The 24,515-nt window shown below is 36.3% G+C and overlaps 1 protein-coding gene across 2 annotated transcripts in view; it reads left to right on the top strand.

The window, feature by feature from the left end:
* Window positions 1-23,636, top strand: part of ANKRD50 (ankyrin repeat domain containing 50) — a 50,163-nt gene extending 26,527 nt beyond the window's left edge. For both annotated transcript variants that reach the window (XM_023636588.2, XM_023636590.2), the window contains exons 3-5: window positions 7,822-8,051; window positions 15,548-19,098; window positions 20,601-23,636. In XM_023636588.2, the coding sequence (XP_023492356.1) occupies window positions 7,822-8,051; window positions 15,548-19,095 (3,778 nt within the window). In that variant the 3' untranslated portion in view covers window positions 19,096-19,098; window positions 20,601-23,636. The remainder of the gene's footprint in view (window positions 1-7,821; window positions 8,052-15,547; window positions 19,099-20,600) is intronic.
* The last annotated feature ends 879 nt before the right edge of the window (window positions 23,637-24,515 follow it).

Consider the following 24,515-nt stretch of genomic DNA (forward strand, 5'->3'; position numbering starts at 1 on the left):
TGACATATGATGTTAAACATCTTTTCAGATGCTTACTTGCCATCTGTGTACTTCTTTGGTGGCTGTTCAGGTCTTTTGCCTGTTTTTCGTTCGGGTCGTTTTCCAGCCTCAGTTGCCTCTGCCCCAGGTTAGCAGGTGCTCGCATTCTGTCTCCCTGCACATGGCTGTCTCTCCTTAGATTTGGGCTAGTTGGTGACCCTGGGACCTAAGGCTTTCTCACAGGTTCAAGAAAAGTCTTGAACTTGCAACTTGTCTGGCTTTTTTTTGTTGTAAGGCCAGAAGAGAGACTCTTTCTAGTTCTCTGCACCTGAGGCAATGAGCCAGTGAGTAAGCTGCAACCGGATGTTCAACAATAACAATTTTTAACTCTAAGGAAACTATTGTACATATAGTCTTTATCTATCCATCTATCTATTTATCTAACAGTATATTCCTTATAATACTTACAGCAGGTTTTAAAAGTTAATTAGCCTCCTAAAAGAGGCGCTAAGTAAATTCACTGTATCCCAAAAAAGAACGTTTTTCATTTCAGAATTGGACGAATGGTCTTTCAGCTGCCTTTCTGCCAAGAAATCAGAAGGCCAGCTACAGAGGGGTGATGCTGCCAGTACTCATATTCAAGATGAATTGAAAAAGGGAGAAAATCCTGCTCAAGAGTTTTAAATTGAATTAGTAAAACATTAAGAATATAATACATACTGGCTTAATTTTAATAAGGAAGCTAAGAAATGTAAGACATTTAATAATGTATATATACAAAGGTAAAACCCCTCAGTATACTGCTGCTTTTAAAGATGGTGATTATCTTTGTATGATTGTGATAACCTAGCACAATTACATTATCTCATTCTGAATGATAATAAAATGCATATATATTATATATGTAAATATTCACAAACAGAGGAAAATCTGTTTTAGACTATCAAAATTACTCATGCTTTGTGTATGCATATTTGGGTGAGATTTCATTTTATAAAATGATAAACTAAAATCTCATAGAAAATGTGGATCTGTATGTTACTTGGTGATGTATAGGTATCCTCATATGGGTGCTTTTCTTGGAATCATTGAAAGAGAACTGAATATGGGACTCTGACTCTCATAAATTTTTTATCTAGTGTTTTAAAGTAGCAGGTTTTCTATTACCATTCATTCATGAAGCAAACTTATTGAGTGTTTCTGAGGTGCTAAGAATGGTTTTGAGCCCTGGGACTCCAGCAGTGTGCAAGTCTGGCGTGGTCCTGGGGGTGGGGTATGGAGGTGGAGGAGCTTCACTCCAGCCTTAGAACAAAAACAGTACACAAATAATGCCCTAAGTTCATTTGAGAATATGAAAAGCACGCAGAGGAAACTGCTGGGAGGGGCTGTTAGAGTGACAGCAGTAAGTGATGATGAAGGTTGCTTAGATGTGGTGAGCAGGAAAGCCCTCTTTCAGGAGTAAAATCTGTGTTGAAACCTGAAAGATAAGAAATTCTTCCTGAGGGAGCTTTCTAGGGAGAGGGAGGACCAAGTGCATAGGCCCTGCCTGGAAGAAAGCTTGCTATTAGAACTGAAAGGAGAACAGTGTGGCTGGAACAAGGACTCAGGAATGAACCTAGGGTTTTGGTTTAAGACTACGGGATGATGGCATACCATTAATTGACATGGGGAAGACAAGCGGGGAGGAACTTATTTGGGGGATAAACTGAGAGAGGATGCTTCTTTAAACATGTTAAATTTGGCTTACTATAGGACGTCTACAGGGAGATGACAGAAAAATAGTTTTGGGGATTTTCAGTTTTGACTTTAGGGGTGAAGTTAAAGTGAGGAAAAATAGCTCAACATTTTCAAAACCATGGATTGGCTTCTAACACGACTGAGTAAGGCCTAGGAAATAGTCGCAAAGCAAGACAGTGAGCCTGTGAGAGACCTGTAAACCCAAACTTTAGTATAATGTGGAAGTTGATATCAAATTGAGATGCAGATAGAACTGGCAGAATGTGTATTCTTTAAAGTAAGTGCATACCATCAAAAGCATAAAGGCTCTTATTTGGAACCATGGAGACAGGTTATAGACCTATTCTAGAAGTTTCTCTGGACCCAGTTAGCAGAAAGAAAGAACAAAGAGGGCAAGGAAGAATAATGACATAGATGAGCCACATGTAAGAAACAGTCAGACATTGGGGCTAGTAAGGGAGGGGGTTGTGGTGAGAACTCCTGCCTTATGTACATCCCCACAGCTTCTGATCTTAATTGTCTGGCGAGAAGTAGAAGCTCAAAGAAATTGTTCATCCTCATAACTCTGAGACATAAGGGAAATTCTTACAAGCTCGGGCACTGGAGATACTAACCAGCAATTATTGGTCCAGAAAAAACTTATCTTATTGAAGAAGAGCTGTCACAAGATACATCAAAACATACCTCAAGAACAAAATGGGGAAGGAATCTGAAAGACAGCACAAGAAACACTCACCAGAAAAATGTTGCCATGGTACGAAAGGAAGTCTGTGGCCAAACATACTGCCTTAAATGAAAACATAGTGAGCGATTGCCTGAGTTAAACAATTGCATGAAGCAGAGATATAAGTGCTTGGAGAAGAGAGAGTGAGACAGAATGAGTTGAAACAAACCCAAAACATGTATAAGGATTTACTCTGTGAAAAGGGAAATATATCGAATTACCAGGAGAAAGACACATAATGCAGTAAGTAGTTTGGGGATAGCTGTGGGGCCATGTGGGAAAAAATTGGAACCCTAGTTCACATCTTATGTCAAAATTAATTTGATTAAAAAATAAAATGAAAACGTTCAAAGCTTTTGAAGAAAACACGAAGAAATGTTTTTTAATCTTAGAGTTGAGAAGGCCCCTCAGAAATGTGACATAAAACTCAGAAGTCATAAAACAAAAAAACCTGAGATATTATCTCCATAAAAATTAAAAAAAGAAATTGTACATGTCAAAAAAAAAAAACCTGGAAAAAGTGAAAAGAAAAATAACAAATGGTGGAGAATATTAGCAACAAATTTCTTTCTTTCTTTTTTTTTTTTTTGAGAAAGATTAGCCCTGAGCTAACTGCTGCCAATCCTTCTCTTTTTCCTGAGGAAGACTGGCCCTGAGCTAAGATTCTGTGCCCATCTTCCTCTACTTTATATGTGGGACGCCTACCACAGCATGGCTTGACAAGTGGTGCAGTGTCCACACCCAGAATCCGAACCAGCAAACCCCAGGCCGCCGAAGTGGAACGTGCAAACTTAACCGCTGCACCACCGGGCCGGCCCCAAATTTATTTTCTTTAATACTGAAGAGTACTAAAAAAGAGAAAAATTAACCATCTTTGAGGAAACTGGTAAAGGGTATGAAGACATGGTTTAAAAAGAAGAAGAAATTTGACTCCTAGGCATATATAATAATCATGATTGACCTCATGATAAGGAAATGTAAATTTAAAGTATAATGATACTATTTTTCAAGTATCTGTGGAAAAATTAAAGAATGTTAATCACTATTATGGAGGGCTGTGGAAACAGACACTCTTCCACAGCTGTTGGGAATGTATACTTACATAATGTCTAAAGAGAGCATTTTGGCAATATCTATCAAAATATACACAGACGTGCCTCTTATCCTAGCAACTCTAATGCTAGGAAAATATCCTCCAGATGTCCTTGGACACTGCAAGATGATATGTACAGCAACATGCTGGATTTAAACTGAACCATAGCAATAATCACATTAAATGTAAATAGTAAATACTCTAAGTGGCTGTTGGATTGGGTAACAAGTCAAGATCTAATTATATGTTGCCTACAAAAAATGCACTTTGTATGTAAAGAGACACATAGCTTAAATGTAAAAGAATGAAAAAATATATACCATGCTACCCCAAATCAGAAGAAAAGCTTGTGTAGCTACATTAATTTCAGATAAAGTAGATTTTGGAGGAAAGATTGTTACCAGGGATAAAAGAAGATCATTTCATAGTGATAAAAGGGTCAATTCCTCAAAGATAGAACACTCGTAAGTGTTTATTCTACTAATAACAGAGCTTCAAAATATAGGAATCAAAAACTAATAGAATTGCTGGCGCTGGCCCAGTGGTGAAGTGGTTGGGTTCACACGTTCTGCTTTGGTGGCCGGGGGTTCGCTGGTTCGGATCCCGGGTGTGCTCCTGCACACGGCTTGTCGGGCCATGCTGTGGCAGACATCCCACATATAAAGTAGAGGAAGATGGGCACAGATGTTAGCTCAGGGCGGATGTTAGCTCAGGGCGGGTCTTCCTCAGCAAAAAGAAGAGAATTGATGGCAGATGTTAGCTCAGGGCTGATCTGCCTCAAAAAAAAAAAAAAAGAAAGAATATAATTACAAGAATACAAGGACAAATCTTCACTTACAGTCAGATATTTTAGCACTCCCCTTTCAATAAATGATAGACCAAATAAACAGAAAATCAGGAAGTATATAAAACATTTGAATAGCGCTATCACCAAATTGACCTAATTGACATTTATAGAACAGTCCACCCAACGATAGCAGAATACACATTCTTTTCAAGCGCCCACACAACATTTACTAAGGAAGATATATTCTGGGCCATAAAACAAGTCTTAACAAATTTAAAGGTTATGCGAGTTATACAAAGTATGTTATCTGATCACAAGTGAATTAAATAATGATAATAACACAATGAATGACATTAACTACCTGGGAAATCCCCAAATATTTGAAAGCTATACAACCCACTTCTAAATACCTATGTTTCAAAAAGGAAATCAAAGGGAAATTATTTTGAATGGGGTGATATTGAAAATACTTAGAGGGAAATTCATAAGATTAAAGGATTATATAGCAAGAGAAGAAAAATATGAAACAGTAATTTCAATTTCTGTTTTTAAAAACTAGGAAAAGAACAACAACCTGGAGTAAGCAAAAGAAAGGAAATAATCATCAACTCTTGTCGCTTTCATCCACCAGCTTTTTCTCAGATCTGTCTACTTCATTCTACCCCTGCTGCTACTACTTTATTTAAAATATTGATTACAGATGGTCAGTAGACCATACTGGATGAGTGCAGACCAGGGTGACCATTCACCCTGGTTTGCCTGGGACTGGTGGGGGAGGCGAGGGTGGGGTGGGGGGTAGGAGTAGCAGACAGGGAGGAGGGGCAGCTGGTTCCCAGGACTCAGTCCTTAAAACTGGGCAAGTCCCAGGCAAACCAGGATGAATGGTCGACCCTTGTGTAGGTGCTGGAGCCAGACCTTGTACTGGAATCCTTCCTTTAGCTCCAGACAAGCAACTTAGCCTCTTGTGTCTTGATTTCCTCATTTGGAAATGGGTGTTAGAGTAGTACCCATCTTAAAGAGTTACTGTGAGAATCGAATAAGTTAATGGATGTGTAAAGTGCTTAAAGCATAGAAAGCACTGAATTAAAGTTAGTGGTGGTCTTGGTGATTAGTTCAGGGTGGAGATTGGTTTCTTTCTTTTTCTCTCTCTCTCTTTCTTTTTTTTTAAAGTTCTGAGCAGTAGCCTCCTGTCTCACTTTTTCCTTCTACACTTACCCTGCTTCAGGCTTTCCTTCACATGCAGCCAGTTGTCTTTTTAACACAAATATAAACATACAATTTCCTGCTTCAAATACTTCAGTGGCTCCTCAGGCCCCTTAGGTCAAAGTCTACATTTCCTAACAAAGTTTACAGAGCCCAGCATTCACTCATTTTCCTAATTCTTTTCTTCCATGCTTTGTTCACTGGTCTTTCTCTTCTCCAAGCCTTTGCATGTGCTGTTGCTTCAACTAGATTCTATTTTTTCTTTGTGTTCTCCCATACTCTGACTTTTTCTCCAGACTCAGCTCCTCCTTCTGGCTTCCCTGACCTCTGCCTGCACCCTGTCCCTATCAAAGTAGATTAGTTGGCCTTCTTTGTACTCCCGCAGCACTGTGTGTTCTCTCTGAAGTGGCACTGATTATAGTATATTACTATAGTATATTATATACTATATATAATGTAGTACTGCACTCCTATAGTATTGGTTTTTCATCAACCTTCTTTGTTCTCGTAGTAAAGGAAATGTATACATAAGATACAATGAAGTAAATATTCCCAAATTTAGCATATTCCTTCTTCCAGGATTGCCTTGCCTTCCCTTTATTACAATTTGTTGTAAAATTTATTGTAAATTTATTACAACTCCTGGAAAATTATAATTGGTTCTTCAAAATTTAGTTCATCTTGAACACCTAATACTTGAATATTTCTTTGCCATCCTCTGCCTTTCCTGTTCACTTCCCTTGATCATTTCTTATCTACCACGTTAGTAATTTTACTGCTTTTTATCGTAGCACTGAGCACCCTGCATTAAAGTTATTTGTTTTCCATTCTAGACTACAACAACGTCAAGTCTTTATTTAGGATCTACTATGGGCATGGCAGTATGCCCATAGTAGATTTTTTTGTTGATTCAAATTAAAAAACCCAGTATGCTAGGTTCTGGGGGTATGCTCATGAGCAAAGCTAACATAGTCCCTGTCCTCTGATGCTTACAATCTAAAGGGAGAAATAAAAATTAATGATATTAAATAAGTAAGTATAATATTGCAAATTGCCTAGTGCTGTGAAAGAGAAACGTTTGATGTTATGAAAGCATATGATAAAAGTTTAACATGGAGAAAGTGACTCTCAAGCTTACAGTTGAAGATTAAGGAGGAGTTAATTACATGAAGAAAGAAGGGAAGCACAAACCAGGCAGAGGAAGCTACGAATGAAAAGGTCCTTGTGTAACTGTCTGTAATAAGTCATGGAAAGAAGGCTGGTGTGGCCGGAGCAACCTTGTGAAAGTAGGCTGCAGTAGGAGCTCTGGAGGGGAGTGGTTGGAGGCATGTAGGTTATTAGGTAGCCCAGTGAAAGGGGTGATGGTAGTTCGGACTAGGGTAATGACGTTACAGACTGAGGTGGGTTTGAGAGATTTTTATAAAGAAATTTTGAGAGGACATAGTGATACATTGGATCTTGGTTGCTGTGGGATTGAAAGATTGAGAGTTGTAGAAAGGATTATCTGCAAATTTCTGAGATTCATAACTAGATGGATTATGACCTCTTCACTGTTTTATCTTTCAGTCTGATTCAGCATGTGGCCTGCTTCAAGTAAATATTTGTTGAAAATGAATGAGCATTGTTTTAGTTACAAAAAAGTTATATTCAACTGAAATATAAATTATATGAGTAGAAAATGCATTGTTCAGTGGGAATTAAACCTAATAATTTATTCTTTGCATTGAAATTTGAACATACATCAAATGGGACCTAAACTAGTTTATCTTTGTGCAATCTTTTAAAATAAAATTTGTGTGCAACAAGCTAGTATAAGGTGCAGTCATTTTCTAAGAGAAATGATGACAAAACACGTCTAAATTCTATATAACCATTGATATTTTTCTTCTTATTAAAGTGATCCCCGAAGTTGGGGGTTTTTTTCCCTTTGCAACACATTTCAGCTTCATTATAAACAATTCAAGCTTTTTTATTGTTGATTGAAAAACATTGGGGAGGGAATATTGAAATCTATTTCTTCAAGTTCCTATTGCTCTTCTCTGTAATTTTGCTGAATTACTAATACACACACATACACACATTTTGTTGTGGAAAATCTTGTTATTGGAAATGTAAACTATTTAGGACCAGAGTTCTCCTTAAAGTAAGAAATTGGAAGTTGTACAATATTTTTATTCTAAAATCTTAATTTATTTTTTCTTTAAACATATTTATAACCTGTAATACTAGTGTTTGAATAATAAGTTTTAACATCATCGCCAGTAACATTGAAAATGCTCCTGTGACTCTGTTTTACAGGTGCGTTCTTCTCCCTCTTTTGGGAATGAAGCCTCCCCAGCAAAGCCTGTATCTTCTGGTCGATTCTGTTGATGAAGGGTGTAACGTTCCTGAAGGGGAACAGACATCTACCAGCTTATCTGGGACTGTTGCAGAGCTTTTAGCTGGGCACCATGAGTTCTTCCCACCATGGCTACTGCTTCTCTGTTCTGCCCGAAAACAGAGTAAGGCTGTTACTAAAATGTTTACCGGTAAGCATAATTATTCTCAAATGTTTTTCATGGATGAACTAGTGTGTGCGTTTCTTTCGTAGAGGAGAGTACGCTGTTGAAAATCTAATTGTTGCTTCTACTCTTCAGTCAGCTATTCTATCTGTTCCATTAGCTAATCTCAACTGTAGTTTTTTAAGTTGTGTTAAAAACAAGCCATAGAATGTTTTAAGATCATTCGACATTACCTTTTTCTCAAGATTCTTTTGCTAACTTCCTTAGTAAAGGTTAGGAGTATTTCATGCTTGCTGTACTTTTGTAGGGCTGCATTTATTATGCTATTGTGTCCATGATCAGTTTAATATTTTTCCTAACTATTCCGAGCATCTTGAGAGTAGTGAATATGCCTTTTAAAAAAATGAGTGGCAGGGGCTGGCCCCGTGGCCGAGTGGTTAAGTTCGCGCACTCCACTGCAGGCGGCCCAGTGTTTCGTTGGTTCGAATCCTGGGCGCGGACATGGCACTGCTCATCAAACCACGCGGAGGCAGCGTCCCACATGCCACAACTAGAAGGACCCACAACGAGAAATATACAACCATGTACCGGGGGGCTTTGGGTAGAAAAAAGGAAAAAAAATTTAAAAATCTTTAAAAAAAATAGTCTTTAAAAAAAAAAAGTGAATGGCAGTTACTCTAAGACCTTTTTTTGTGTAAGAGGAGAGACAGAGTCAATAGCTTTTGAGGATACCTCTTGAAATACATCCTTTTTTTAACGCTTTTCTGATATGTGAGAAAACAGTCTATATAATATATAAAAATACATGATCAGGTTTTTTCCTTCTTTCACTTTTCTTTTTTTCTGACTTGACTTTTTTACTTTTTTTTTTCCTATCACAGTAAAGTTGTGGTGACTCCTGTTAGATTTTGTAAAACACTCTTTTTGCTCTGGGAAATAAAAGGCGTGTAAAACAAGGACCACTCACAGAATTTATGGTGTAACTGGAGAGAGAATAATCAAGTTACTGGTTAATTAGTCATATCACTTTTAAATCGTTCTATACACTTTCCCAAGTGGTGAAACCTTATTAATTTGTTAAAATGATTTCCTATAACAGCTTTGTTCCCTCTGTCAGCTTGTCTCTTTTAGATTCCCCTGCTACTAATGGTGGCACGTTTGGTCTCCATTATAGTATTCTGCTTTGTTTTAGTGATAAATCTGTAGTTGATAAAAGTTTGGGGATTGGAATGATAATAGCTAATACTTATGCAGCATTTAATGTGGCGGACACAGATAAAGTGGAAGCCCCTTTTGGTCTGTCATCCCGTTCCTTTCTCTTCTTCATTAGAGGCAGCTAGTATCAGTTTATTTTATATCCTTCCAACTCTTAGCTATATTCTGTATATTTTTATAATTTACACAAATGAAACACTGCATAGACCATCTCAGCTTTTACCATTCACTGGCTGTGTGATCTTATACAACTTACTTATCTGTGCCTCAGTTTCCTCATCCATGAAATAGGGATTATACGTTCCTGTTACTTTCCTCATAGGGTTTTTGTGAGGTTAAGTGACAGATTGATTACATGTGAAGCACTTAGAACAATGCCTAATACATAGTAGGTGCTTCATAAACATATTGCTGCTATTATTATCATTATCTTTATATCCTCTTTTTTTAGCAAACATTATTTTTGAGCACTACTCCTATTACTGCTAAGTAATTCAGTTCATTGCTTTAAACTGCTGTATACTATTCCTTCCCATGAATAAATTTCCAAGTTTTCCATTATCCTATTCATGGACATTTAGATTACTTTAGTTTTTTGCTATTATAAAAAACACTCCGTGAAAATGCTGTGCACATCTTCTTGTGCACATGTGCCAAAGGTTTACATTATAAACCTAGATATGGAATCGCTGGGTTACAGTGTGTATAGTTTTAACTTTAGTTTATTTTGCCAAATTGCTATCTAGTGTGCTTGAAATAATTTATGCATCTACCAGCAACATATAGATTTCCCTTTTCTCTACATTCTCATCGTCAACATTTGTTATTTTCACATCTGCTTTTTTCTGCTTTAGGGTCTTGTGCGTGCTGTTCCCTCTAACTAGAATGCTCTTCCCCTGAGCCTCTTTTTAGTTCTCTGCTCAAATATCAATCTCACTTCTCTGTTTTTCTATTCTATTTCTATTTTTGCCTCCCCAGCTACTTAGTCACATGCTTTCTTTCTTTAGATCTTGTTTTATTAATACGTCTTATTACTATTGAACATTTGTTTGTATGTTATGTTTGTTTGTTTGTCTGTGTCCTCCACTAGGGCGTGGCCTACACGAGAATGGGAATTTTGCTCGTCTTCGCCACCGTGATGTCTCCCCAGCATCTAGAACAGAGCTTAGAACAAAGCTCTCATTCAGTTATTGCGAATAAGTGAATTTGTATTTTCTTTGAACCATGTCTTGGTGGAAAAATCAGTGAACTGGGAGGAATCAGGAAGGACTGGGTTATGGTCAGATTCTCTTACCCTGCGCCTTCCCCTCAGTTGTTGTTAATCATTAAACATGCTGGGCCGTACGTAAGCATTTGACCTCATTTCTGTTGATGATAGATGTGGAAGTTAGGGGTAAACACTGAAGAATGTTAGTGAAGGTATTAATACATACTGTTAAATTACTGTCCAGAAAGAAAGAGATTATATTCCTACCTGAGAGTGTTGATTTCTCTGAACTTCTAGTGTTGAACTATATCTTTTTTTTAATATTTGCAAAGTTGGTATGTGAAAAATAGTACCTCATTTTTATTTGCACTTCTTACTTACTGTTGAATTCTCTCCCCCTTATGCTTATTTTATCAGTTTGTCTCTTTTTTTCCTGTGAATTAGTACTTTCTCACCTTTACATATATTTCCTTCAGGAAGTTAGTGATACTCTTATTGATTAGTAAGAGGTTGTTTGTGTTATATTCTTTTATTCTTTGCAACTACTTTCTTCAGCTTTTTTAAGTTATTGTAATTCTTTTGAAGTCTGTTATATGTAATCTAATGTATTGTCCTTCACTGTTGCATATTTGTTCTTATTTTTACATTTAGTGATTTTTATCCATGTAGTATGTATTCCGCTGAAGGGAGTAAAATAAGGCTCTAACTTGTATAATTTATCAAACCACAAATTTTCTCAGCACTACTACTGGCCCCCATACCATTAGTTGGTGATGCGGCTTTTATTGTACATTAAGTTTAGGTATGTGTGCATATATGTGTGTCTGTGTGTTATTGAGATATTTCTAAACTGTCTGCTCTTCTAAACTATCTGTTGGCATTTTTGAGCAAATGCTGCATTGGTTTAATATTTTTAATTTTCTTACACAGTTACTTCCCAGCCGTCTTTGCCATTAATATTGTTGTTCTAAATTATATATTTTTACCTTTATTCCTCCAAGTTGACTTTAATAGCATATTTTTTAAAATTATAACTACCAATGATATAAACAAAAACATTTTTTAATTTGGTTAAAACTTTTAATTTAGGAAGAGTTTGACATTTAAAATATGCTTTTTTTTATAAGTGAACATAGCATATTTTTTCATTTATTCAACTTTTTTCTTAGATTTTTCAGTTTTCCTTATATATGTGTTACACATTTCTTTCTGCTTTTTGCTATTATTTTAAGTTGAAATCTTTGGATTTTGAATTGAGATGACAGATGTATCACCATAGGGCAGTAACATTAAGATATTTACTTTCTCTAAATCAGTTTCATCTACTCATATCTGAAGATGTAACATTTTGGAAACAGATTTTCTGTTTTTCCTGATGTATTTACTATACTGACTAGTAGCATTTTCATTAAATAAAAATTTTATTTCATTTCAGGTTAGAGTTAATTTAATGAAAATGGCTTTGGCACTTAAGCAGAATCTTGACTAATATGTGAGGGTATTATTATAGGCTAATAGCAGTTGGTACTTGTTATGGTCCTGGAAGAAATAGCAGCCCATTTGAAAACATTTTGTGCACAAAGAAATCAACCCTCAAAAATTTTTGAAGATTTTTGTGTATATTTATTTTATCTGATTATAAAAAAATACATATTCCACATAGAAAATGTTTTAAATGAGAACTACTAAAATATTGCATCATTCAGAAATAAAGTAATAACTGACCACCAGCATTTTGTATTAAATTCTGTATATGTTATACTACCTAGTTGAGATCCTAGTTTACATCCATTTGATTTACTGCTTTTTAAATTTAACATTTATAAGCCTTTTAGTGTCACTATGTTGTCTTTTTAATAACTCTTTTAATGGCTGCATAATTTATTAGTATATCAATATGCCAGAAGTGACCTTTCTTACTGTGCGCTCTTAGGTTTTATTGTCCTGGTCCCCATCCCCACAGGCTCTTCAGGATAATAAAGAATTGCAGCGAGCGCCGGTTTGTAAATATTGGCACAGGGCCTATCATTCCTTCACTCTGCTCACCACCACTGAGTGGGCTCATGCCCTGAGAAATGTTTTAAGTAAGGATAGAAATGTGGCCCAACATTTCACTAAATCGTGTTTTTATTCCCCTAAAAATTTTGAGCGTTTTTCAGCCTTTTCTTATGAAATTTTTTTAAAGCACTTTGATAGCAATGTGTTAAATTGTGCGTGTTCATAATAAGGGAGTTACATGTATAAGTTACAATTTAAAAAAAGCGATTATTTTCAGTAACTTTAACTCAAGATATTCAAATTGTTGATTAACAGATATTCTAAGTTCTGTTTTAATGAGCAGATAATTGTCCTTAATGAGAAACTTAATAATTTATTCTATCCAAATTCATATTACTAAGCATTTAGATTTGGGAAAGCTTTATTTTTTAAATTACAAACCTTTTCTATCTGTTCTTTGTGACATTTTCTCTCCTTCGTTTTAGAATTAATCCGGTGCCCCGGCCCTCTACCCCTTACTCCTCTATCAAGCACTCGCATTTTCTTTCACAGCTTTCTATGCCTATTCTCATCTTATGGAGAGCAAACTTTAAAGTCAAAACAGGCAGAATCCTGGATCTATAGTTTACTAGGTGTGTTACTCTGGGCAATTTACCTAACCTTTCTAAGCTTTAACTTCTTCATTTTTAAAGCAGGGAAACTTATAAGCCTGACTTAAAGAAAAGTCAGATATGATAAGTACTTGACGGGCTGCTTTAAAAATAGTTGATTCTCAGTACATGTTGATCTCCGTTGTTTCTTTCTCAGGAACAGAACCTGTTACTGTGGAGGCTTAGGCTAGATTCTGTCTTAGTTATCTCAAGTTTCAATCATGATATCGTAGTTAAGTAGGTTTAAATTATATGTATTTACTTAGAGTAGGTAATAGGATCTTTCATGTGAATCAGTCAGTATCTACAAGATCACTTTGGAAACTTGAAAACAGTGTATAATGTAAGATAGCCGTTGTTTTTAAAAATGCTTTTTATTAGCATCATGCCAAGTGTTTTCCAACTTAAATTGTTCTAATGAATTTTTAAAGCCAAAAGCAAATGAACACAGAAAACGGTTGGAAGCAAGCTATCTTATATCACTTGTAAATGTAGATTATTATGAATTTCTAAGCATGTGTTAAACTCTCTTTGTGTCAGGAATTTTTTTTTCATAATTAAAATTTATCTTTTGGTTAATTCTGTGGAAAATGCCCAGTTATATGTATAATCAGTTAAAGAGGTGTGTGTGTGTGTGTGTGTGTGTGTGTGTGTGTGTGTATAATTACAGATTCCATTTTTTGTATAGATTTAGAGCTATGCAGATTTGTTATTTCTTCATGTGTCATTCTTAGTAGGTTGTATTTTTCAATAAATTTGTCCCATTTCATCTAAGCAGTTCAAACTCATTATCACAAAACTGAATTTATCAGCTTTTTCTCCAAACCTATTGTTTATCCTTCAGTGGTCTTTTTTTCCATTGTGTTGGCCAAGCGGGAAATTACTGTCAGCTTTCACTCCTCTTCTCTTTCCTTCTCCACACTCACTAAGCTCTATGCAATTTAGCTTTTTATCAGTAATTCCTGAATCCATAGTTTATTTTTATCTTTGCTGCTGCTGTGGTTGTTTAGGCCCTTAGCGATTCTTATCTAGACCTTATCACGGCATCTTTAAAAGGTTTTGCCTATAGTCTCTACTCCAGTTCTTCCTGTTTAGTGATGTTGGAATGATCTGTAAAAATGCAAACCTGGGGACTGGCCCAGTGGTGCAGCAGTTAAGTTTGCACATTCCGCTTCGGCAGCCCAGGATTCACATGTTCAGATCCCAGGTGCAGACCTACATACTCATCAAGCCATGCTGGGGCAGGCGTCCCACACATAAAGTAGAGGAAGATGGGCACAGATGTTAGCTCAGGCCACTTTTCCTCAGCAAAAAGAGGAGAACTGGCAGCACATGTTAGCTCAGGGCTAATCTTCCTCAAAAAAAAGTAAAAAAATGCAAATCTCGTCACTTTATTGCCTTGATCAAAATTCCTCACTGACTTCTTATGACAAAATAAAAATCTAATCTCCTCACCTAGTACCTGACATACTGACATATAGTAGGTGATATAAATATATATATTTGTGATATATATATTTGTTTTATTCAATGGGTAAAAGGATATTTTACTCAGTATTAATTGACATTGCTAATCTTTGCTTGATTTCTGGATTTATCTCTAAAGGAAGTTCATTCACTCAGCATTTTTTTTCTTTTGTAAGATGAATACACAATTGTCTAATAAATTCGTGTTTAGAAATCAGGATATCTTCCTTTGGAAAATGAAATTGTGGTTTCCTGTAAAGAAGTTAAAGTGAATTTCAAATAGCTGTGACTAGTATGTTTTTAGGTTGCTTTGAGTTTTAAGTTGCTTTATTTTTACAGTGCTGAAGTTTTGTTAGCTTAATTTGACCAAGTTGCATCTTAATGGTCAAGCTATTTATTGACAGTCTGAGATTTAATTATTTTAATTTTATAACACATAAAATAATGTAATTTAAAAGCAGTGACAGGTGATGATGTAAATACTCATGCCCATAATTAAGGCTAGGGTACATTCAGGTATGTAAATAGAAATATGTAAATTTGTCATATGAAAAAGATCAGGTTGTAAAAACAAACAAACTTTATTTGTTATATCTTCTGCAACGTTCTCTCCTAGTCATTTAGGGGTTCAAAAAATCTTGACAAGGTGCTTTTATGGATATGTATGTAAGACTGTCTATTGCTTAGTTTAGTTTCTCTTATTGAAGTTGAGAGGAGAACTGAGCCATAAAAGAATAGGAAATCCTTCCACTTGTAGATAGGAAAATGAAGCAGTTTATCTGCCATCAGTGTGTTTTTACAGAAGGAGAAGAAAAGTGATTTATATACTAATAGATATTAATTTATTAGTATTAGCTGATTTAATATTGCTTTATTTGCTTGTTAGTTTATTATACATTATATGTTAAAGACATTTTTTTTGAGTATATGGCAACTTCTATAATCATTTTCAACTGATGGCATCTGCTTTTTTGTCTCTTCTGTAGGTTTTCGAAAAATAAGTTTAGATGACCTTCGGAAGGCGTATATTGTTAAGGATGTTCAGCAGTACATTCTTCATCGTTTAGATCAAGAAGAAGCTTTGCGACAACACCTCACAAAAGAAACTGCAGAGATGTTAAATCAACTGCACATTAAAAGCAGTGGATGCTTTCTTTATCTAGAACGAGTCCTAGATGGAGTTGTAGAAAATTTTATTATGCTGAGAGAGATTCGTGACATCCCAGGAACTCTGAATGGTCTGTATCTCTGGCTCTGTCAAAGACTTTTTGTAAGAAAACAATTTGCGAAGGTTCAGCCTATTTTGAATGTGATTCTTGCAGCCTGCCGACCTTTGACTATAACAGAATTGTATCATGCAGTATGGACCAAAAATATGTCATTAACTTTGGAAGACTTTCAACGCAAGTTAGATGTGCTCTCTAAACTGCTTGTTGATGGACTAGGAAATACGAAAATACTGTTTCACTATAGTTTTGCAGAGTGGCTTCTGGATGTGAAACACTGCACTCAGAAGTATTTATGTAATGCAGCAGAAGGACACAGAATGTTGGCTATGAGTTATACCTGTCAAGCCAAGAATTTAACACCATTGGAAGCACAAGAATTTGCATTGCACTTAATTAATTCAAACTTACAGTTAGAGACAGCTGAGTTAGCTCTGTGGATGATCTGGAATGGTACACCTGTCAGAGACTCCCTGTCTACTTTAATACCCAAGGAACAAGAAGTGCTACAGCTGTTGGTTAAAGCTGGGGCTCATGTCAACAGCGAAGATGATCGTACGTCATGCATAGTCCGACAAGCCTTAGAAAGAGAGGATTCCATTCGGACATTATTAGATAATGGAGCTTCAGTAAATCAGTGTGATTCAAATGGAAGAACATTACTGGCTAATGCTGCATACAGTGGCAATCTTGATGTAGTGAATTTACTTGTCTCTAGGGGAGCAGATTTAGAGATAGAAGATGCTCATGGACATACACCACTCACCCTAGCTGCTAGACAAGGACATACCAAGGTGGTCAATTGTTTGATTGGGTGTGGAGCAAATATTAATCATACTGATCAAGATGGTTGGACAGCATTAAGATCTGCTGCTTGGGGTGGCCACACTGAGGTAGTCTCTGCACTCCTTTATGCTGGCGTAAAAGTGGATTGTGCAGATGCTGATAGCCGAACAGCTTTGAGAGCAGCAGCTTGGGGAGGACATGAGGATATTGTACTGAATTTGCTACAACATGGTGCTGAAGTCAATAAAGCTGATAATGAAGGTAGAACTGCTTTGATAGCAGCAGCATACATGGGACATAGAGAAATTGTGGAACACCTGCTGGACCATGGAGCAGAAGTGAATCATGAGGATGTTGATGGCAGGACCGCACTCTCTGTAGCTGCCCTTTGTGTGCCTGCAAGTAAAGGACATGCATCAGTCGTTAGCCTTTTAATTGATCGAGGTGCTGAAGTTGATCATTGTGATAAAGATGGCATGACTCCACTGCTAGTAGCTGCCTATGAAGGACATGTCGATGTGGTTGACTTGCTCTTAGAGGGGGGAGCCGATGTGGACCACACAGATAACAATGGCCGTACACCCCTCTTAGCAGCAGCTTCTATGGGCCATGCTTCAGTTGTAAACACACTTTTGTTTTGGGGTGCAGCTGTGGATAGCATTGATAGTGAAGGTAGGACAGTCCTCAGCATAGCTTCAGCCCAAGGAAATGTTGAGGTAGTACGTACTCTGCTGGATAGAGGGTTAGATGAAAATCACAGAGATGATGCTGGATGGACACCTTTGCACATGGCAGCTTTTGAAGGTCACAGATTAATATGTGAAGCACTTATTGAACAAGGTGCTAGAACAAATGAGATCGATAATGACGGACGAATACCTTTCATATTAGCCTCACAAGAGGGTCATTATGATTGTGTTCAAATATTATTGGAAAATAAATCTAACATTGATCAAAGAGGTTATGATGGAAGAAATGCACTGCGGGTTGCTGCATTAGAAGGGCACAGGGACATTGTTGAATTGCTTTTTAGCCATGGAGCTGATGTTAACTACAAAGATGCCGATGGTAGGCCTACACTTTATATTTTGGCCTTAGAAAACCAACTTACAATGGCTGAGTACTTTTTAGAAAATGGTGCAAATGTAGAAGCAAGTGATGCTGAAGGAAGGACAGCACTTCATGTTTCCTGCTGGCAAGGCCATTTGGAAATGGTGCAGGTTCTGATAACCTACCATGCTGACATCAATGCTGCAGACAATGAGAAGCGATCTGCCTTGCAGTCTGCAGCCTGGCAGGGCCATGTCAAAGTGGTTCAGCTGCTGATTGAGCATGGCGCTGTAGTTGACCACACATGTAATCAGGGCGCCACGGCACTGTGTATTGCCGCCCAGGAAGGACACATTGACGTTGTGCAGGTTTTATTAGAGCATGGTGCTGATCCAAACCATGCTGATCAATTTGGACGCACTGCTATGCGTGTTGCAGCCAAAAATGGACATTCTCAAATAATTAAGTTATTAGAAAAATATGGTGCATCTAGTCTGAATGGCTGTTCGCCATCTCCTGTTCACACAATGGAGCAAAAACCTCTGCAATCAGTGTCTTCAAAAATGCAATCATTAACAATTAAATCAAACAGCTCTGGTAGTACTGGTGGAGGGGATATGCAGCCTTCCTTGCGTGGTTTACCTAATGGGCCAGCTCATGCGTTCAGCTCTCCTTCAGAATCTCCAGATTCTACTGTAGATCGTCAGAAGTCATCATTGTCAAATAATTCCCTGAAAAGCTCAAAAAATTCATCTTTGAGAACTACTTCATCTACAGCAACGGCTCAAACAGTGCCGATTGATAGCTTTCACAACTTGTCATTTACAGAACAAATTCAGCAGCATTCATTGCCACGCAGTAGAAGTCGACAGTCGATTGTTTCCCCGTCTTCCACAACGCAGTCCTTGGGACAGAGCCATAATTCACCGAGTAGTGAGTTTGAGTGGAGTCAAGTAAAGCCCAGTTTGAAGTCAACTAAAACACATAAAGGAGGGAAATCAGAAAATTCCAGTAAATCTGGGTCAGCTGGGAAAAAAGCTAAACAAAATAACTCTTCACAGCCAAAAGTTTTAGAATATGAAATGACTCAGTTTGATAAAAGAGGGCCTACAGCCAAATCTGGGACTAGCGCCCCGCTGAAGCAAATGCCAGCAGAATCTCAGTGCAAAATTATGATACCTTCAACTCAGCAAGAAATTGGTCGATCTCAACAGCAATTTCTTATTCACCAACAAAGTGGGGAGCAGAAGAAGAGAAATGGAATAATGACAAATCCAAATTATCATCTTCAGAGCAACCAGGTTTTTCTCGGTAGGGTTTCGGTCCCACGAACAGTACAAGATCGAGGGCATCAGGAAGTGTTAGAAGGGTATCCTTCCTCAGAGACGGAATTAAGCCTTAAACAAGCCCTGAAGCTTCAGATTGAGGGTTCTGACCCGAGCTTCAACTATAAAAAGGAAACACCATTATAAAAGGTAACGTAGCATCAACTTAAAGGATAAAATATCAAAAGTATATAGTTTCCTCTACTTAGAATACTCTTCCCTAATAGTTACGTGGCCAGTTCCCTCACCTAATCACTGCTGAGATACCATCCTCTCAGCAAGACCTTCCCCTGTCACGCTTTTGAATTTGAGTTCTGCCTCCGGCACTCCGTTTTCCCTTTCCTGCTTCATTTTATCCAAAGTACTTAATATGTAACATCCCTTATGTATTTTACTTATTGTTAGATTCATTATTTGTCTCCTCCCAACTGAAATGTAAGCTTTGTGAAGGTAGGGACTTTGATCTCTTTTGTTCAGGGATACATTCCATGTACTTGGAATACTGCTTGGACTTATGGTCATTTCTCAGTAAAAATGTGTTGAATAAGTGAAGGAATGATTATACTATTTATGAGTCTCAGATTAAGGATTCTGTCTACAGTCATTTTCCCTCTTAAAAGTTCTTCAATGGTAACAGAGGGAGGGGCTGTTTTTGTAATACTCATCTTTTTGGTTTGAATAAAGTCATATATATAGCGCTTAGTAGATGATTAATAAATGTTCATCTCCTTCCTTTTCACTCTGGAAGAAGTTGAAGCTTTAATCAGCAAAAGGTAATTTTCATTATGACACACCTCTTAAGAAATTTCAAAGTAAAGTTCACACACACCAAGAATAGGTGGCAAGAGGGTATTTAGGGTCCAGTATATTTAGACATAGGAATTAAATGTGTTAGCCTCAAAATAAAGTCATATTTGTCAAAAAAAACATTTTTTTTTCCTTTCCACCACAATGGATGCTTCACTAGTTACATGGGGGAAGTTAGTGGGAAAATAGATACATAATTTTATATCATGGATACTTTTTCAGAAGCACATTTTTCGTTTTGGCGATAAATACAAAGATTTCATTAGGAATCTTTGCTAATTTATGCTACCAGTATATTTATCACACTTTGCTCAGTCATTTTTCATTCTCTAACAAAATCAGACTCTTTCCTTTAGGAAACTGAAATCTCTTTCTTTTACTTCTTTCGTCTTTGGAGATATCTTTTAGGAATATTTTAAGTGCAACGTTGTAGTGAATAAATTCCCCATACCTTCTAATAATAAGCACCCTTCAATGTGAATCTCCGGAAAACTGATCAAATCTCATTCAAAAATAATTTTTATAAAGTAGTTATACATTCTCCAATGTGATTTATTTTAAAAATATTTTGTTCTGATGACAGAAACCTCCAACTCTCATGATACCATTTGTAAAGGCAAAGTGTAAATATATATTAAACAGTAACGTGAATTAAAGGTAAACATTTGTGGAATCTTTGAAAGTGACTTATAAGTTAAATAATGAATCTCTAATAGATAGGTCTACTTTGTGTTTTACATAGTAAAAAAATATGCATGTATTCTTATATAGCATCTTAAAACTGTATGTAGTTATATAATAACTGTAATGTAGAAATAATTTGTTTTTTTTAACTTTTGCGTTAGTTTCCTGGTCCGTGAAACAGAAGACGTTGTGATTGGAGTGGTTCTTCAGCTACTGGATGGAAGCATAAAATGCCTGTTGATTTGCTGAAAAAAAATGAAGAATGTGCTATCTGCAGTACAGTTACCTTACTTACTGTAATGTGCCTCAATAGTAAGGCTGCCTTCTCAGTGTAACCCTCTGTGCTTAAACAGTTTTATTTTGTGTGCTTTGTATTCACTACACAAGAATAAGCACTTTTTTTGTAGTGCAGGTATATACTGCAGTTCCCTGATAAAAGCTGAAAAAATTTTTGAGTAAAGTTCTTTAAGTTAAGATTTGATAAATGTGCATGTGCCATGATCAAATATATATGAAAAGGCAGTGTTCCTTGTATTTATTTTTTTCTTTTTGTGGCAAACAAAACGTGAGCATACTGTTTCAGTCCCATTTGCATTGTTGTAGCGTATGGCTTGTTTCTTGTATCTTTAAAAATGTTGCTCAATAAAATAAATCAACTATTTTATGTTTCTACACCTTCAGCATTGGTTAAAAATGAGTTTCTATTTAATGCCACATTGAGGTGAAAAAATGGTTTCTTGACAGATTTTTTAAAAATAACTTCTAGTATTTTAGGGAGCTGCTCTAAGTAGTTTAAATTTGGGTTTCCTGGTAGAATCCTCCTAATCTCCGGCTAAAGGTGTCAAAATAACCCAAACCCAGACTCTGGGCAGAACAAAGTTCTGTCTCCTCCCCTGGGGTACAGTTTCACCTTCCACTCACTTGTCGTTCCACCTCCTAGCAGACGGACTGTCATTCCTGAGGCGTGAGCATTCTCAGGGCCAGAGGCCAGCCTCAGTGCTGTGTGTGTAGAGGGAGACTCACCTGTCTATCTGAGGGTAGAGTTTTGATCCCTGAACAATTCATTGACTAGCCTTATCTCGTCCATCCAGCTAAATAAAGTAATTTACCAGTGTAAATTTTAATGCTGCTTCTCTTTCAGTTGTTTCTATTTTGTAAATCTCTTCGTGACTAAAATAGCCCCCACCCAAAATCAATTGGATCAATTTTCGTGGTTAGTTGGATGAATATTCTTGATGAATGTAACACGTTGCTGTCCTTCACAGATGGCACCACTAACCTGTTGCTTATAGCACATTTGTATTTTTTTATTGGTGTTTGATAAACAATAGTGACGGATTTGCATTTTTCTGTCTACACACTCTTCTGTTTTCTTCTTTGGACAATTGCTTGCAGGATGACGGAATGCCAGGGTTAAGGGTGGAATCTGTGACCAAGGGAAACAAAGTTGACTGCTCAAATGTGACCCACAGCCTTGGCCTCCTGGGTGGCCCCTGAACCAGTGAAGGTAGCTTAGATGGGTTGTGTGTGTGTCTGGAAAGGTTCAGATTCATTGTTTAGAAGCCAAGTTTGATCTTTGAATAAGCCCTGAGAATCTTACAAAACCCAGAAATTCTATTTTTTCCATGTGCTGTTGATGAGAAGGAGGAATGAGGAAAGAGAATTTAGAGATTCAGCACAAAACCATTGCTACTACTGGCAAAAAAATCTTTAAAAACTGTCTTAGTAATAGAGGTCAGTAATGTCATCTTCATATGTGAAGGACACACACGTGATGCATTGCTCAGAGAAGTAGAAAGGTGTAATTGGTTGTGATAAATGTTTCACTTGAATCTTCATGTAAGGCTTTTATTTTTGCTTTTGTTTTTCAAAGTCAGCAAAACTCATTCTGTTTATGTCATCAAGTCATTTCAGGAATAGGAGATAAGTTCAATTGATATTAAGGTGACATGGCAATATTGATAACTCGAATGTGAATGTTTCAAGTATTGAATTTTTGTCCCTATGGGACATTTATTAAATACACTTAATAGGACTCTTGCAAAGTAGCCTTAAAAGTGTTGATGATTCTATTAATAAATATGAACACATACTATTATTAGAACCAATCTTACTCATATCTCAAATACAGTACATTTACATTACTGTAGAGGAAGAAGCTGTAATTTCTTATTAGGTGTATTTTTCTTTAGAAAGAGAACCCTGAAAGCTGCCAGTTTTTCTATTAACCTTGAATTATTGGAATTGTATTTATTTAATTTTATTGTTTTTTTACAAAAATGCACCTTGTGGCCAAAGGGCAAAGATATGACTCATTACATAAGGGATTTATGTTTTTCAAAGAGCTAAATGTTTTCATATCCATTTTTATATAAACTTGAAACAGTTGGTAGGAAGAGAACCTCTTGGAAAAATAAGATTTTTCAAAAGTAAGTATTCCTCTGGATGTTTTTATACTGATTATGTTTTGGAATAGGACAGAAGTGGCTTTTCGTTAGGATAAGGATAATGCCCTGCTCTGCCTGTTTGTTTTTGTGGGGGATTTAAGACCATGACTGAAAATGGCTCTTGCTCCACTGAGAAGAGTAGAAATAAGTCCCCCAAATATAAAACTCCTAAATAACTATTAGAAAAATTAAAATGTTTAAATTTTGTAAATCACCTGATACCACTACACACCTGTGACGCCATGTGCTTACAACATTTTTGTAACATTCCATCTGTGCCCATTCCCTAAAAGTCATGAGTTGATAGTAAGGGAAGTGACAAAAAATGTAGTTATGAAAAATAAAACTCTGAATGTTTGTAGGAAAGGTTTTGGAAGGAAAATTGCAGAACTCAGTGTGTACTACAAATACAAAATACAACCAATGTCCTTGTCCCTTGTCCTCACCCCCACCCCCACCAGAATCATCACTAAAAATAGTTCACTACTTAAAAAACAGAAGTAAATACTTTTCTCAATATTATTTGGCTATGCAAATGTTTGTTTTGCTTGATGTCCTCCATTTACGCTTCTCAGCAAATGTAGTTGCAGACAAATGCTTTCTTTTTATTTTTCCCTTGGTTCTGGGTATGTAAATAGCCTAAAATGTACATTGAATTTCACATTGTAAAAGTTTATTTTATTCCTTGTATTATATTAAGCAAAAATCCCTATGTATATGAAAGTGCATAATAAATATATTTGCTTTACAGAGGATATCTTGTTTTAATTTTATCCTTGAACATTCAATAGAACATGCATGACATGCTTACTTATTTTAAATAAATACTGAACAAATGAATTTGGAAACATTTTACAAAGAAAAAGATGAGATATAAGAACTTTCCAAAGGCAGTTAAGAAGACAAAATGATCTAGCCTTTATAGCTTCCTAAAGCTTCATAAGGACTTAATGTTCTTTTTATTTTTTTCCTGACTGATAACATACTATATCTTACCATGTCAGGTTTCATGCCTCTGAAATTGCAGTAATCCAATAAATTGTGTGAATGTGTGCTCCTTGATCATCAGAGTATTGTGGCCATCTTACATTTGATATTTTGGAGTTTTATCGCAAACGTTGTTATTCATTTTCTAAATAAATGTCTATATATTCTTTACTCAGTTAAGTTGAGTCAATTTTTCCTGACCTTCAGCTTCCCCACTAGAACTCAGTATCATATATGTGTATATATGAGAGAATAGTAATAGAATATATATACGAAAGAGAGGTTTCTAAGAAGGTCAGCATGGTATTTTCTGTTAGGTAATTTTATCATAATTACAGGGTACTGCAATAATTAATTACGTTATATTCTTTATAAATTTGCTGGATTAATAAAAATTTTATTCTAAAAACTTTTAGTAACAATGTTTAAACACAAATCGGTGACATACATAGAAAAATTTTAAAAGAGACTGGTTGACTAAATAAACTATGTTACAGAGTTTTCTACGTGGTGATCCATGGAAATACACTGAGAACTTGGCAATGACTAACATTTTCACTCCTTTGCCCTAGCAGTTGGAAGGATTCCAACTAACAGTGAGATGCACACCAAAGGCTTAGATTCCTGAATATCTGGGAAAAC

The sequence above is a fragment of the Equus caballus genome, chromosome 2, assembly GCF_041296265.1.
Source record: "Equus caballus isolate H_3958 breed thoroughbred chromosome 2, TB-T2T, whole genome shotgun sequence".
NCBI classification, from domain to species: domain Eukaryota; kingdom Metazoa; phylum Chordata; class Mammalia; order Perissodactyla; family Equidae; genus Equus; species Equus caballus.